Source organism: Leptonotus elevatus, chromosome 18 (assembly GCF_054856555.1).
Source record: "Leptonotus elevatus isolate MCC_2025b chromosome 18, RoL_Lele_1.0, whole genome shotgun sequence".
Taxonomy (NCBI): domain Eukaryota; kingdom Metazoa; phylum Chordata; class Actinopteri; order Syngnathiformes; family Syngnathidae; genus Leptonotus; species Leptonotus elevatus.
This window is the reverse complement of record NC_141256.1, coordinates 4,683,419-4,700,023: the sequence shown is the minus strand read 5'-3', so window position 1 is coordinate 4,700,023 and position 16,605 is coordinate 4,683,419. Positions and strand designations below refer to the sequence as shown.

General features: G+C 39.6%; 2 protein-coding genes across 5 annotated transcripts in view; one reads left to right on the top strand and one right to left on the bottom strand.

Moving 5' to 3' along the window:
• Positions 1-7,542, top strand: part of znf395b (zinc finger protein 395b) — a 17,060-nt gene extending 9,518 nt beyond the window's left edge. The window contains exons 3-10 of one of the 3 annotated variants that reach the window (XM_086061625.1): positions 15-193; positions 274-386; positions 2,095-2,294; positions 2,483-2,583; positions 2,888-3,173; positions 4,509-4,604; positions 5,824-5,930; positions 6,510-7,542. In XM_086061625.1, the coding sequence (XP_085917751.1) occupies positions 15-193; positions 274-386; positions 2,095-2,294; positions 2,483-2,583; positions 2,888-3,173; positions 4,509-4,604; positions 5,824-5,930; positions 6,510-6,621 (1,194 nt within the window). In that variant the 3' untranslated portion in view covers positions 6,622-7,542. Of the gene's footprint in view, positions 1-14; positions 194-273; positions 387-2,094; positions 2,295-2,482; positions 2,584-2,884; positions 3,174-4,508; positions 4,605-5,765; positions 5,931-6,509 lie in introns of all 3 variants that reach the window. The other 2 variants (XM_086061624.1, XM_086061626.1) reach the window with 2 other exon arrangements.
• Positions 7,377-16,605, bottom strand: part of pnocb (prepronociceptin b) — a 37,813-nt gene continuing 28,584 nt past the window's right edge. The window contains exon 3 of one of the 2 annotated variants that reach the window (XM_086061628.1): positions 7,377-10,687. In XM_086061628.1, coding sequence (XP_085917754.1) covers positions 10,055-10,687 — 633 coding nt within the window. In that variant the 3' untranslated portion in view covers positions 7,377-10,054. The remainder of the gene's footprint in view (positions 10,688-16,605) is intronic. The other variant, XM_086061627.1, reaches the window with a different exon arrangement.

Below are 16,605 nucleotides of genomic sequence, written 5' to 3'. Positions count from 1 at the left end.
ACCCTCCTATGAAGATATACTCACAGAACAGCATCCAAGATCCATTTGTGGAGAGGAATGTTCACAAAAACAAGACCGTCCACCTGCAGAGTGAGCTGGAGCGAGGTTGGAGCATCATGCCCGCTCCCCTGCAAACAAGGGCCCCTGCAATGGACCCATGCGTGGTATCAGCTAGAGAGCCTGCATACAGGAGGTGAGAGATATTTTACACGGTAAGAATTAGTGAGAGTGGGCTTAACAGTCCGACTGCAACCTAAACTCTGTCGTCTCCAGTTTCCGTAGCCCAGAGTCAGTGGAGATGGATGAGATCATGGCCGCCATGGTCCTGACCAGTCTGTCTTGTAACCCTGTGGTCCAGAGTCCTCCGCAGACAGACATTGGAACAGGTCTGTGTCATTTGGTTTTGAAAGTTGCCATCTGTTCATTTTCTATAGCGCTTGTTCTCATGTGTGAGTTGGAGCCGATCCCAGATGACAGGTGGAGGAAACCCTGGACTTGTCAACAGTCAATGGCAGGGTACATGTAAAAAAAACAACCGTTCACACTAGTGCCTGGACTCGTACACCAAATGCGTGTTCACATACTCATTTAGCCACCAAATCCATTCAAATGGGTCACAACCGTAATTGTACTGCCCCCCCCCCCAAAAAAAACAAAATCCAATTTGATCCTAATGGTAAGGGGTAAATGGAGTGAACATATGTAGATAGCGCTTTATCAACACCGTATGTTGTCCAGCGTACCGAGTCGAGTGTACCAAGGCTCTATGCGGCAGACTTGCTAACGCAGCTGCGTCAACCTAGGCAAACGTAAAAAAGATTTCTTTAACCTCCAGTATCCTGTATGCTGGCCAATGGCAGAACCCAGGGTGTTTTTTCACTTTTGATAATGTTTATCTATCTGTGTTGTGTCTGCTGTAGCAGTTAGCTAGCTAGCACTAAGCTAGCTAGAACTAAGCTAACCCTTTTCAGGGTTCGTCTCTCCATTCCGGTGTCCAAGTTTGCAAAAAACTCCCTTTGTGCTAAAGATGGCATCATAGTCCAACAGCGAAGCAATAACAAAGGCGTTGGTAGACTGCCTAGATGGGCTTTATCGAGTTTTAACAGTTTAGTATAATGCTTATTAGTCAGCTAAACATTCACATACACACGCAAACCGTTCTGGGTGTTAAGTCGGTTGCCATTCAATCATTCCTGTGACACTAGTGCATATGACTGAATGCTATGATTAATTTTCATTCAAATCCCAAAATTCGGATTCAACATTAGTTTAATGGTCGATTCAAGTCCCCACCGATTCGTGCACAGCCCTAGTTCACACATATGGACAGGTTCTTCATTTAAGTCTTCATTTGAATCTTCATTTCAAGTTATGTTGTCATCATTTAACTAACTGCATGTTTCGGCGTACTTGGAGGAAAACTACGCACGCAAACTGGAGAACTTTTCATTGCATCGCATTCAATATTTTACATTTAAAAAATATGCAGTGGAACAATAGCTAAATTGAATAGTTTTACAGACTATGTAAAGTCACCTACTTACTGCTAGTTCAAGAGTTTAACTAACTCACTTCACACATAATTATTGCCCTATTTGAATACAATCGCTTTAGTGTGGGTTTATCTTCACCATTTAAATATTATTAAAGCATAGTAAAAATAGATGTTGGCTACATGGTAAACAAAATATAAATAATCAGGGAACAGAGTGGGAACAAAGGGAGAAAAATGTGATGGTAAATCTGTTTGGATAAAGAGAAGAACATCAAAACCTTGGCACCCAAGTGGGACACCTGCTGTTCGCTATAGGGATGGGCACAGTTGAAAGCAGCAGAGAGCATTTCCACAAGCACGTTGTCTAAATTTAACATGGTATTTTAATAACCACTAATTTGTTATGGTTTCTTCTGGATTTAGTCACCTTCCACAATGTTTTCAAGACTCAAGACAAATTTGGACTTGCCTGTATATTGTAATTTATTAACCCATAAAAACAAAAACAATTGTCTAAAAATCTATGATATACCCAAGGAGTGTAAACAAGCACCATGAGATAATCAATACAGCTAAACTGTGAATCTTTCCACTTCTAGTTGGTTCCTCACCGGCAGCTGACATGGAGTGCGGCGGCGGCGAGCTCTCCGACAGCGGCAGCAGCGGATACTGGAGCTGGGATCACGGCAATGTGAGCCCCGCCCCCTCGCCGTCCGTCCCAGAGATGGATAGCAGCCCAGATGAAGGCCTGAACATGGAGCTGGATCAGGGGGAGGAGTTTAATGCCAAAAAGCCAAAGGTACACACCTGCGCATCACTGGCGCATCGGTTTTCCCGTAAGCGTCCTGCTGGTTGGAATTGTCATCCGTTCATCCACCCGTCTTCCAAAGCGAGAGCGAGCATATTGAGACAGACAACCAATCACATCTCATAATCATGTTTGTGCCTTATTCCTTTACTTACCATTTTCCATGTTCTCTGTCACAGAGCTCTTTCAAAGGCTTGTACAAGTGTCTTTGGCCCAATTGTGGCAAGGTGCTCACATCTTCCGTCGGAATTAAAAGACACATCCGAGTGCTGCATTTGGGGTAAGTTTGCCAAGTCTTTCCTATACATTGTATGAAAATGTGTCTGGACCCCACTCAAGTTATTTCAAGGTTGCTATAGGATTGATTTGTCGAAATCATTTCATTATTCTTTCTTAACTTTAAGTCTTCTTTCTGTAGCAACCTCACATTTGTAGGCCGATGCAGACAGTCGAGCCCTTAAGATTATTTCTGAGCGAGAAAGCAACATTAAAAAAACAGGAGGGAATACAAATTTTAATAGGTGATCCAACCCTGAGATTTTGTATCTGGGCCACAATATTTTTTTTTTTTTTGCTTGCAGCAGTGGGTCAGATCAGTCGCAGAGAGAAGAGGACTTCTACTACATGAAGATATCCTGTGAGGCGGTGGACACCAGCGCTGCACTACTTCCTGCACAGCAGGCTCTGGGCCAAGCATCGCCTCTCAGCTGGGCCTCGTGCAGCTCACCAACTGCTTTTGCTGTTCAGATCCCGCCCGCGCACAGGCCAAGATCCAACTCCAGCTCCGGCCTGGGCACAAGCAGGCCCAGTCCGCTCAGTCAGTCAGCCCCCAGCAGCTTCTGGCAGATCCACTCGGAGCATCTCTATCAGGTCAGTTTGGAGAAGCAATGTTAGACATTCACCCATGCATAGTCCATGCGGAGAACCAAAATTGCCAAAATTAAAAATAAATAAATGAATGAATGAATAAATAAATGTGAAAATAATAACAATTATTAAAAAAAAATAGACACAAAAAATACATACAAATGGAAATAAAAACTATATATATATAGTTACATCTCTCTCTCTCTCTCTCTCTCTCTCTCTCTCTCTCTCTCTCTCTCTCTCTCTCTCTCTCTCTCTCTCTCTCTCTCTCTCTATATATATATATATATATATATATATATATATATATATATATATATATATATATATATATATATATATATATATATATATATAATTTATTGACATTTAATTTTATCCATCCATCTTCTCAATCGCTTGTCCTCAAAAGGGTCGCGGGGCACGCTGGAGCCTATCCCAGCTGGCTTTGGGCAGTAGGCGTACACCCTGAACTGGTTGCCAGCCAATCGCAGGGCACACAGAGACAAACAACCACCCACACTCACAATCACACCTAAAGACAATTTGGAGTGTTCAATTAACCTGCCATACATGTCTTTGGAATGTGGGAGGAAACCGGAGTACCCGGAGAAAACCCACACAGGCACGAGGAGAACATGCAAACTCCACCCAGGAAGGCCGAAGCCCGGACTCTATCTCACGTCATCTACACTGGGAGGCGAACGTGCTAACCAGTCATCCACCGTGCCGCCATTTAATTCTATTTATATTATAAATAGAATTAAATGTCAATAAATAAAAATGCTCTGCTCTCATATTTTTTTTAAATATTATTTATTTATTTTTAATTTTGGAAGTTTTGGTCCTTCATATACTATACACGACAATACAAGTGAGCAGGGGACTATTCCGGCTGGTTATTATAGTCAACAAAATAAGTAAAACTAAATGAAAAAATAAAAAAACTTTTTTTTAACACAATAAAAAAATAATTAAAAAAAACATCTTAATTCTAGCAAATATGTATTATTCATAATAGCAATGTGTACAGCACTTTTTTTTTATTCCAAATCAAAGCATGATATTAGATATATGAAAAATCTGTTCCTCAAAATGAAACAAATGTAAGATGTTCAAATTAGGTCATTCATTTTGCGAAAAAAAAAACAGGTTTCAGGCATGTGGCCCTACATAATTTAAGGATGAAGGCAGCTTGGTTTATAGTGCATTCCACTCTGACAGTCTGTAAAATTTTGTTGCCTTTTTTGTGGCCATAACCAAGATGCAGCCATGTAGTACATTCCACCTAAATGACTTAAATAATGGGTGGTGCTTGTGGTGGTGTCTTCTCTATAGGCCTGTAGCCCCGCCCAGGCACCTGTGGCCCCAACAAGTCCAGGTTGCCAAACTTTGACCACGCCCACCACGGCCTCTGCCCACAATAACACTCAGGTGGGTCTTGGCAGCTTGAATCTGTCCGTCTGTCGTTTTTCTCATTCTGTCATCGAGCTGAAAACAACATATTTTTATGTGTGTGGCCTGTGCGTGTTTTTAATAATATAACATGACATCATTCAACACGTCATGTTGTATTTAATCCAGCTAACGAGTACTTTGCCATTCAAAAGTTTAGACTAGGATCACTAATGTATGTGCTCCACAAATTCTGCCTAGCAACAAGTGGCAAATATGGGACATGGCCATGATTAAAAGGGAAGTCAACCCATAACTCTTCTAAACTCGTCTAAACACGGCATTCTAAGTAATATTGCATTTGTGGAATATGAGTTAAGTAGCAAAATGGAAAATGGGTGGTTTTACTTGCTGTCGCCTGAAAATGACATCACAGTTGCTCAGGGCATAGGTAACAATCAAGCTTGGAAATGTCACATGACCAAACTCAGAAAACAAGTGAGCCATGATTGGTTGTTACTTGTTACCATCTGAGCCCTGAGCAACTGTGATGTCATTTTCAGGCGACAGTAAGTGACAAAATGTTGTATATTTAAACACCAGAATGTGCAACCAAACCATGCCATTTCATCTAACGAAAGTCCGCTAGCCTAATGCTGACAGCTAATTGCAAATGCTAATATCTAACTGCTAACAGATATTAGCATTTGTTATGATAATTAATTATATATTCAGACTTGCTTTTACACTGTAAAAACCTGTTAAAAAATAGAAAATCAACCAGGTGTGAACATTACAATGAACCACAATTATGGGGAAGAGTTGTTTACACTCCATACGTGCGGCATTTTGAGGTTAAGCACGGTGCGCAAGGAACTAGCTTGCACAGCGGCAGAAAATTTTGTTTTTTTTGCTCTTCATTTATCGCCTAGAAATGTTTTCAAACTAAATTTACTATAATGTTAGTATGTTGCCTTTTAAGTTCATACAACCCCATTAGCTTAAATCATTGATAAACTAGTCTCTTTGTCTCTGTTATTTACTAAATAGCATTTGGAAGAGAAATCAGAAGAATGTTCGAATTTCTCAAGACCATGAAAGAATAATGTCGTTTTTGTGGTGTGTAGCCAGTCCACAGTTCAACTGTGACTGACAGTCCATAATCTGTACAGTTGTTTGTTTTTCTTTGCCGTTGAAAAGTGTGAGTCTGGGGTCTTGCCTCATCATCATCATCATCTTCATCCTCCGTCTCGTCCAGATGGTGAAACCTCGCTGTCGGTCTGTCAGCGTTGGGGAGCAATGGCTGCAACAGAACAGGCTCCAGACAATGAGCGCGTCACCCTCGCGCACTCACTGCTCCTTCAGGTGAGACGCCACATTTCTCCGTTAGCGGCCGCTTGCCATTAAGATTTAAATGGCAACTGACAACATACACCACATAGACGCTGCAGAAAAGTCAATACCCATTTACTTTTCGGGTATTGACTTTTCTGTAGCCACAAGGTATATATTTAGCTTTGTCAGTTTATGAGATGGCCATTGCGCTCGAGGGGGATCGATGCGTCTCAAATTTGAAATGTGTTGTTCAAACTGCAAGGTTGTATACATTTGTATTAAGAGTCATTGTGATGTTTAAAAAAGTGTTAGCAGTCAACAAATGGCAGAACTGATATAATCGGATTCAAAAAAGACCCCAAGAATCCGGGTTCAGAAAGTAAAAACCCTGCCACAGTTTGGCTTTAGCCCCTGATGCTAGCTACCTCCTTAGCAGGTAAACCAGTTCTTAATATGAAAAGAAAAATGCACTTAGCTGTCACCAGTGTCTTACAAATGCAGTTATGCCATCTAGTGGCAGAAAATTACCCAAAAAAATCCACACTTTACATTGATTTTCTTTTTCAACCCAGTAATTATTAATGTTTTCATGTATTGTTTCATTTACAGGAAAGGTCGCGGTGAGGCCAAGAAATGTCGCAAGGTCTACGGAGTGGAACGAAAGGATCAGTGGTGCACGGCCTGCCGCTGGAAAAAAGCCTGCCAGCGTTTCCCCGACTGAACAGCACAACGGACGGATGGACGGATGCCTGAAAGGATGATGGATGGATGGATGGATGATAAAATACCATTTTATCAAAAAAGAGGACATAGTGTATATACCAGCCATTGAGAAAATGTTTGTTACTTTACCTTTGTGTCTTTTTTTTTTGTACATACAGCCTCTTTCATGACATGACACCCCATAATTTGTTATATGACGGTTGAATTCCACAAATCTACATGGGAAAGACAGACTAGAAGTTGCTTAGGAAAGGGCAAGCAACGTAATAAACGAAGAAAAATTTAAGTTAGAATCTCTTCTGGGTCGAGTTTAAGGATTCAGATTTTTCCGGCCATTTTTATTATTTGTCTGTTTATCATTTCCTTGGCTAATGAAGGTTTGTGTATGTGTCTACCTGTCGGTCTCTCATGGTGCTAACTGTTGACTGACGTTGATCATGTGACATACTCGGCCTCCCATACTCTACTACTTTATCCAAAGTTCATATACAGTAATTACAGTCCTTGTGACCCTTCTATACAGTATTAGACTTCTTAGATTGCTTGTTTGTTTAATCCAGTCCTCTTCCAGTGGTTTATGATGTGTATTATATTGTGTGCTTTGAGCTATGTACGAGTATTTTGTACCTTTTTTAAGTCTCGTTAAGCCTAAATGTTTTGCGTTTTTCCCCCTCCCCCATGTTTATGGCACTTTGATGAAATATAAAAATCACAGGAATAAGCTACAATACATTTGGTTTCATTTAATCAGGTTCCATAAAAATGGATTATCTTCCTGCCTATATGTTAGCAAACAACCAATGTTGATGGTTGTTTGGAGTGTTCACGGCGATACGAGTTTGTAAAAGCAATAATGGCACCCACAAAAAAGGAAATGCAGTATATTGTCACACAAATAAAAAAATAAACACACTGAGAATGAGACATTTTCTTTTCTGCATGACAATCCACAAAAAGAAATAGCAAACTATTTTATTCTTGATTTTCTATACACAAGTCTTACAACAATGATTTAATGTTAAAAATTGTTGAAATTTACACTGTATCCACAAATGTCATTATGTGATGCGGGTGCAGAGAAACATGCACACATGCAGGTGCACTGTTTCTCAAGCACGCTCTGCACACATACAGGCACACACATACACTGTACAGACATCATTACATCTCAAAATACACTATTAAGATGTAAAACAATGAGTGCAGCTGCGAGTGAAGGAAAATAACCCCCCACACCACACTTTTTTTTCATACAATAATGACCATGACTAACATGCACTGTTAATTCCTCCCCTCTGCTTTTAAACGATACATTAAGATGGTGTCATTTAAAACTCCTTTGCTTTCCACGGTGTGCCACACACCCAATGACAGGCCCAGGCCATTTCCAGCTCCATTGACCTCCGTACAAATGAGTCTCCTTTCTTGGGCGTTCCACACAACAGTATGTTGGACCTGTGACTTCATTTCTGTAACATCACAGTGAGAGTTTTGCAATTACTAGCAGTCAGGCCAAATTTACTAACTTTGTTGTTTTTCTCTGAGGGAATTCAATAGCTGCAAACATTAGAAGGTCATTTTGGTAGAACTTTTCCTAATAATTTCTGAGGGGGAAAACAAAGTTCCAGGGGATAACTGTGTAATTAGGTCTAATTACACAGATAAGAGAGTTTCGAGCCAATGGTTTGCTTTTCTAATTTCATCGTGATTGCAGTAAAAACCGAAAATAAAATAAATCCAGTTTATTGCATGTTGTTGATAGCATGCATCCTTCTTAGACCCTAGAGGGCAGTATTACTTCACCTGTATAACTCCCCGGTACCTTAAAGCAGCTTTTTATTTTTATATATATATATATATATATATGGGGGTTTGAATTTAAAAACAGATACAGACTACAGTTTAGTTAGTAGTCAGATGTGGGGGAGTGGGAGTGTATATTTGATAACCATCAAACACATCATTGTGACTCAGTTTGACACCTAATGTCCACAAATTCTCTATAGTGCACTGCATTTTGTAGGTCTGTCCGAATGTCCAGTGAGAATTTTTTTTTAGTGCACTGAAAACTACCCATACCGCACTAGAAAAAGTAGTGCGCATCAATGGCGAGCAGGAAAACAAAATGGCGCAAGCCAGCCGGGCTTCTATGACGCGAACATCAAAGGATACAGTAACTACACACCACGGAAATAAATAGTTCGTTTTATTTAATTAAAGGTATGAAGTATGTACAATAAATGAAATAAAGCAGTTAAAAATAAATATTGTTTTTATTTATTTTTTATCCACAATAAATAGTCGGAGATTTTAATGCGCCAGTGCGTCACGTGATATGCGGCAAGGAGCAGGTATTGTTTATTTTTTATTTTTTTAAATGATCACTTTATAATTTTTTGGCGGCTCTTTCCTATTCCCTTCTTTTAATAGTTCTGATTTGATTTGTGAGTATTATTTTACTTTCAAAATGTAATTAATTGTTTACTGTAACAAAAACGTTTGTATGCTAGTCACAGGCAAAAGCAATACAATACGCCGTTTGTTTTCACCATGTAAGTTGCGTTGCATTGCGGAAATTTCCGGATGTTTGGAATGGTCCATAGTAAACGAGGGATGAGGAGATAAGGGTGGGCATTCAGACACAGCTATCATTGTTAGCCACATGTTTTACTGTACAAACGCAATTTAAAAGCAATTGCAAATGCCTTTTGGTGTTTTTCGGTCATGATGTTCAAACTGTTATGGTTGCACTTGTGTGCATCAATGCAACTTGTTTTGCTTTTTTATTACTGTACCAAATGTCACCCGAACCATGAACTTAAAATCAAGGTACTGATCGGACTGAAACATGTTTTTTAGTGTAATGTTACATCCCTAGCAATGATATATGAATGTGGTTTCATAGTTATAATCGGAAGTGACGCACTGAGGGCAACTTTAAGTACGACGTTGCCCTTGGTAAAAACAAGTTGAACACTCCTGAATTACTGATTGACTCCACTCGTCTGAGTTTGGGGATAGCATTAAGTCTGATTCAAGAGAAACACCAGAATTTTAAACTTCCAAGTCTAGACATTTCAATTGTTTCAACACAACTAATGAGAGCTGGCTGGGCTGTCAGGGTTTCCAAACTAAAGTGCAAATGACTTTTAAGTACCATTCATGAAAGTGCAGTCAAAAGTCACACCTTGTTTTTCCAATCTCATTTGGCCTGTATCGCTGGTTGCACCGACACACAAAAATATATTCAATTGCACTTCTCTAAATTCTTTTATTTCACAGGACGGCATGTTAAATATTGATCATGGTCAAAGCATTCCTTGTTTTACTTGTTGGACACAAAGAGCCGACGACGATGGAGGAAGTCACAGTTCAGACTGTTGAAAAGATGATTGGTTGAGGTATGCGGAGCAGGATTTTGGGCAACGTGTTTACAGTTTGTTTTGCCTCCAGACTCTCACCGGGGAGAAGTTGAAGCGGCCGCTACGGCTGCTCCTCATACCGAGGTACTGCCTGAGCAGCTGGTTGACCCGTTTCTGACTGTTCCACTTTCGGGCAGATTTGCGGACGCCTATGAAGCCTCCGTAGCGCTTCTGAAGGTGTCTCGCGGGGGAGCCAATCAACTTCCTGTAACCGTGGCGGCCCCGCTGAAAGCCGCCAAAGCGTTTGGATAAGCTAATGGCCTCTGAGCTTTCATCCTGCTCGCTGACATTCCCACCTTCCCTCTGCTCGCCGTCTCCGTCATCCAGATGGAGAGCCAGACTCTGCACGTCCTCCCCCGCCTCTGAGGATTCTAGCAGTGATGAGTCATAATGGACGCTGCGCTGCTCAAAGGGGGCCCCATTCAGGTCCTCATCATCCTCTTGGAAAGGTTGTGCGGCCGCTGATTGCAGTCCACTATCGGAGGTCAGATCCAGAGAGGTCATCTGAAGCTCTCCCGCCGTGCTTTTGAGCAGGGCGCCTTCCTCTGCAAATGGAGGATAGATGGCGAGCTTCAGGGCGCGCTGACACAATTCCCAGGTGAGCGAGGAGGAGACCTGACCCTTGCACCCTAGCAAGCACACCTGTAGATAGAAGGAAGCGGCGTATTAAAAACCCTCGTAAGGTACTTTATTTTTTACGACACATAAGTCAAATGAGCCAAAATTTGGCTCACTATTGGAAGTGTGATTATCAGAAAAGAGAAGTCATTTCTGAATATTTTTTTTACTTGCGACCACTCAAAATGTTCAGTGGCATCAGACCTATCTATACATATATAGTTTTTATTTTTTGTTTTGTTTTTGATGCTCTCTATGGACAATAAAAACAATATCCTAAGATCACAACTATCATCTATATATATATATATATTTTTAAAACACATTAAAATTGGAATATTCCCGCACGTACATCACTCAAACGCGTGTGCACGTCACTGTTACTGCGTCCACACAGGCTCACAGCTCTCGATCCCAACCGTGCTTTCTTGTTTTGGTATAAGAATGGGGACATAGGAAGCACATAAGTCAGCTCAACCAAAAATGATAATTAGCTCTCTAGCGCCATCTGGTGTATTGTGGCTTTTATGACTCTAAAGTAAAAAAAAAATAAAAATCTACGTTTAGTTGATGCCCCAGTGAAGGGATAAATTGGGTAATCGCGGGAAATGCACTATAATACACTAGGTGTATAGTGCATCAAAAAATTATGATTTCTAATGGGAGTCAATGGGCCAAAAATTCTCATGTGTACTATAAAAATCAGTTTCCCCACATATCATAATGACAATAATAATTTTGAAATTTTGGACAGTGCCATTTTGAACTTGAACATGAACATGTTTTGGACAATTGGGTGCAATTTTAGCTCACGCTGTTATTTTTTTCATGTGCTTTATATTTAATATTAATATTAATAATAAATTTATAAATTTTAATAAAAAGCAAAAAGCCAAAAATTGGACACTTTCCTTACAAGGGTTTGCAGAAAAGGCATGACTCAATTGTGACTTTTATGATTGTTTTATCTTATTTATTGTGCTTTACAAATAACATTTCTTATTTTTATTATTATTACTTTTTGGGGTTGCACACACCCCAATGTAAAATATATATTTGCAAAATAATAGCCAATTAGAGAACAATTTTTTCCTGATTTATGTGATTTTTGACATATTATGTAGTGCAGAGTGCAAAATTTAATACAGGTTGATCCAAATTAGCGCTTTTTGGCACGTCCTATTGAAGCATCTTATACACATCAAACAAAAATTTTAAATCATGGTCTGAAAGAGACCATGCGCTCTATTAGGGTAAATGGGATTCAAATCAATAATTCTTCATAATAAGTAATTACAGCTATTTGGACGATATGCCAACAATATGGAATAATTGCACATGAAGCTTCAGCTTCAAAATCATTGTTGATGAAGCACTGCTTTGTAATATGTAGAGAATAGTGTATCATATCACCACAAGGACGTACTTAATCTTGCGTTAGCATTAGCATCAGTGCTAGCATTACTGGTCTGGCGATAAAGATTGGTTTTACAGCACTTTTATTTATTGTCAATAAGAAGGTAAAAATGTGTATATGGGAATTCAGTGCCATTAATAGAAAGTTATTCATCATTCATGCAAAACTTCAGCAAGTTGAGAAGGACTTGATCTGGGTGGCTGACTTGTCAGGAAGTTAATGGGGCTCTCTCTCACGCAGCGTTCACAGCATTGGAAAAGTCATGAACTAATAGAAGGCGTCCATCATGTGATAAATGCGACATCTACGCGAGCACGATGATTGACAGAAGCAAATTAACAGAAAATACAAATCATTTTGATGTCATTTTTTAGATAGGCTCTTTGAGGAATGGTATATGACGTTTTTATCAAATCAAGTTTTTAGATAGAGAGAACTTTCTCTGTGTCATTTTAATTTTAGTGACCTTTATACAGTATCTTAATATTGCTACATTTGGCAACATGCCTAATATCTCACAGGTGACTTATGAGACAAGGATGGGAAGTTCATGGTCAAAATCTAAAGACAGCCACTTACACCTTCCTGAAATTTGTGCACGACAACTTCCATCCCACAGCCCCTTGACTTGAAAATGCAGTGAGAAGCAAGCATTTACTTATCAAATCTCAAATGAGGTGAATTGCTATCGGACGCCTGCAGACATGAAAGAAGATGAGCGCGGAGGGAGTTCCGCTGTGAATCTATCAACGGGAATTAATTATCCGTCCTAAATGAAATGAGCACACCGGGGGATTCTCCACGTCAGATCAATGAAACAATCTAAAGGAGTTTATGACTGAGATGCAACGTGTGTATGGGTCATATTTTCATCATCTTGTGAGGACCAGAGGATAGAAAAAACAACAACAAAAGGTTGAGGACATTCTTCACTATTTGATTTGAAAAGTGTTCTTTTTTTAATATATATCTATAACTCTATATGTATGTGTTAAGTTTTAATTGTTCATTTTTTCATAGCTGCTTGTTGCTGTTATACTAGAGTGGCTAAAAAAACAGGGACAACGTCCTTGTATGTTTATAAGACACTAGGCAAATAAAGATGCTTCTGATTAATATCTTCTAGGAGTACATTCCTATTCCTAGGTGTTTTTTTTACCAATCACAGATACTCCCATCATCCTGTTGACAACTTCACTGTGCAATCAAGTATGTATGCCTTATCAGAAGCTAACGCTGTTAGCTAATGCTGAATTTGTTTGTCCAGTAAAACTCATTGCCAATCTGGACACTCAAAGTGGCCCAATGTGTTGATGGAGATGTGGAGTCAGGGGAGGCAGGCGAGGCAGAGCCTCACCAGTATATGACAATACCCCAACCCCCCCCCCCCCCCCTCCCACCAAATAATTACGTTATATTATTTTCCATTTTAGTTATCTGGTGGGTACTTTATATTGATTTTCTTTTTGTTTTCAATAATATCCACTAATTGACTGTCAAAATTGCTGAGTCAGCGTCTTTCCGATTAAAAGGCCAATGGCGAGGCAGAGATTACAGCAGTGAACCATCAGCCTCACTTCAGATTGCGCAATAACTCGCAAAAGAGCACAGAGCAACATACTGAAACATGGAACTGCCAATTTTTGCCAAAAAACATTTTTGACTGGCAACCTCGTTCGAATGTATTCAAACGCATTTGCAAATATGTTTGAACGGGCAGTACATTTGAGCGTATTTTCAAGTACTGTATGTTCGATTGCATTTGCAAGTACGTTGTAACATATTTACAAATACATTAAATCGTATTTGTAAGTACGTTTGAGAGTATTTGCATGTATGTTCAAACGTATTTGCAAATACATTCAAACGTACTTGTAGGCTAAATGTTTAAAAATAATATAAAGCCATGGGGAATACAACGTACGTTCAAATGTATCGACAGATATTTTATTGCGTATTTCTGTTATGATAGGTGTCGTGCTTGTTAGGTTTTGTTTGCACCTGTACTCGTCATCCTGTTCCCTTGTGTCACAATTTCCATGTATGTATGAATGTATTTGCAAATACATTCAAACGTACTTGTAAAAACATAAAGCCACGGGGAATTGACTTGCGCAAGTGCATGCACGGAAATCATGCACTGCAGACATAATTATAAAACCATAAAACTGACTAATAGACAATGTTTACTTTCTGAAGTTTAGGAAGTATTGGTGCTAAAAAAAATTTTTTTTTTAGTTAGTTTTTTTTACTTGCGCATGTCCAAGTCAATACCACATTTCATTATGGGGAAAATGCTATGCTTTTCGCATTTAATCTACAAGTATGTTTGAATGTATTTGCAAATACCTTCGAATGTACTGTATTTAAATACGTTCTAACAAATTTGGAAATACAGCCAAACTCGTTTGCCAGTCAAAAATGTTTACTCCATATTGGCATCCACCATCAACTGCCAAAATGACAGCTACAGAGGAGGCTGTAGGCAAGTGCCTCTTCTGTCTTGCTTCACATCCCCAATACAAAGTTTTCACACACATGTGATGCATTCTGATTTTCTTTAGTCAGCCTAATGCATTTAACATTAATGTTATGCTGATAAAACTGCAGATAACTGCAGAACTGCAGCCTCCTTCAGTGTGGATGTGGCAGCTGAATTTGAAAGAGGCATACATGAGTTGTTCTTCTACGCCTCATAAACATATATCCATAGATATCTTCAGCTTTTTGGTCAAAAACGATTCGTCCCTGACTTTACAGGTGGCGGCAAAGTTACTCCATCTTGCGCTCACTGCGCCAGCTACAAACGGTGCCTGTGGAAAGATCATGCTCGACATGAAAAAGATAAATCACTACATAGTGAGTGTGACAGACCCTTAAAGGCTTTAAGTTTCCAATGATGTACCATTATAACATCATTATGTTTCATTATTATCATTATTGTGCGTTTCTGATTGAGTGGATCGAATCACTACAGCTTCACAGTGAGACGTGCTGGGTGCATTTTCAACATCTACCGAGGCCACCAAATATGGTTCCTATCACAATAAAGGAATAAAAATACATTACTTTTCACTACAGGGGGAGGAAATTCACAATGGTACAAAAAAAACTGCTGTGATACCTAATGCATGTTAATAGTACTGACTTTTAATAGCAAAGCAATTTAGTTGCATTGTAACAAATCCTATAACGAGTCCAGCGTCACGCTGAGAGTGTATTTTGCCGCAGCTGTGTAATTCCACCCTCAACTCCACCAAAACTAGCCGTGTACACAATCTAATTTCCGAACAGCCAGAGAGAAATGCCACTGAGCAAAAACAGCCGGTGGGCAACCTTGAATTGTGGTTGGATTGGCTAATTTAGCCAATGATGATGCTGAGGAAGACAGCTGGGACCTTTATGGAAGATGTAATAGAACTATGTAATTGACTGCCGCTTAGTCTCATCGGGCCGGGCTTGCAACCGCTGACTGACACATTTTATCAGCTCCTCATTGTGTTAGTCGCCTTCACGTCGAGCCAAAGATGGAATCCCCTGAGCTATTCATTGTTCCTCACTCCAGACATGAGTGAGGCCGGCGGGAGTTTTGTGATATCAGGAAACGCACATTCATGGGCCACAAAAACCAACACAGACGCATTGATATGAGAAAGGAGCATAACGGTATGCTCGAGTAACTAATTGTCCTTGCCCACTTCACGCTACCTTCGGCTCTACTGTGGTCTGCTCACGTTGGTGTAGAATCGACGGTTTCCGCATCAAATAAGTATTGCTTCAGTATTCAATACTCTAAAAACAGTTGGGTCAAAAGTAACTAAATTATGGATCAAAAATGGACTGATCCATTTTATGAGTCAATTTGACTCATCTTTCTGGGTTGTTTTATACAAAATTACCCTCTTTTTTTTTTAACCCAAGGAAAGGATATGACCAATATTTATTAGGGGTGTGCCAAAAAATCGATTCTCATAAGAGTCGCGATTCTCATTTAGTACGATTCAGAATCAATTTTAAATGTCCCAAAATTTATTTTATTTAAATTATTTTATACTGTCTGGCCTTTGTCTGTGTGTGCCTTTATTTGGAGCGCTGTTCATGTTGTACCCGATTTGGCCACTGAGGGGCAGTGTGGTTTCACGCGGTCTAATACACTGTTAAGTTGTAGCCACATTAGAGAGTAGAAGGAAAAAGTCACAATCACGTTATTCCAATAAGTTTTTTTTCAGCGTGGAGCCGTTCTTTTGAGTGATAAAAGTGCCGCGAGTAGCGCGCTAACTAAGATTAGCGAGTCAGACTGGAGTAGACCATTACAATTTCTTGCACATCTATAGATTGAAGCAAAAATCATTGTCAATCAAATCATTTTGAAGCAAAAGTAGTTCCTAATCGAAAATCGATTCTGAATCGAATCGCAGGCCCAAAAATCGGAATCAAATCGAATCGTGAGACATTCAAAGATTCCCACCCCTATTTATGAGTTGTTTTACACAAAAAGACCAATTTCTTGACTCAAAGTTGGGTC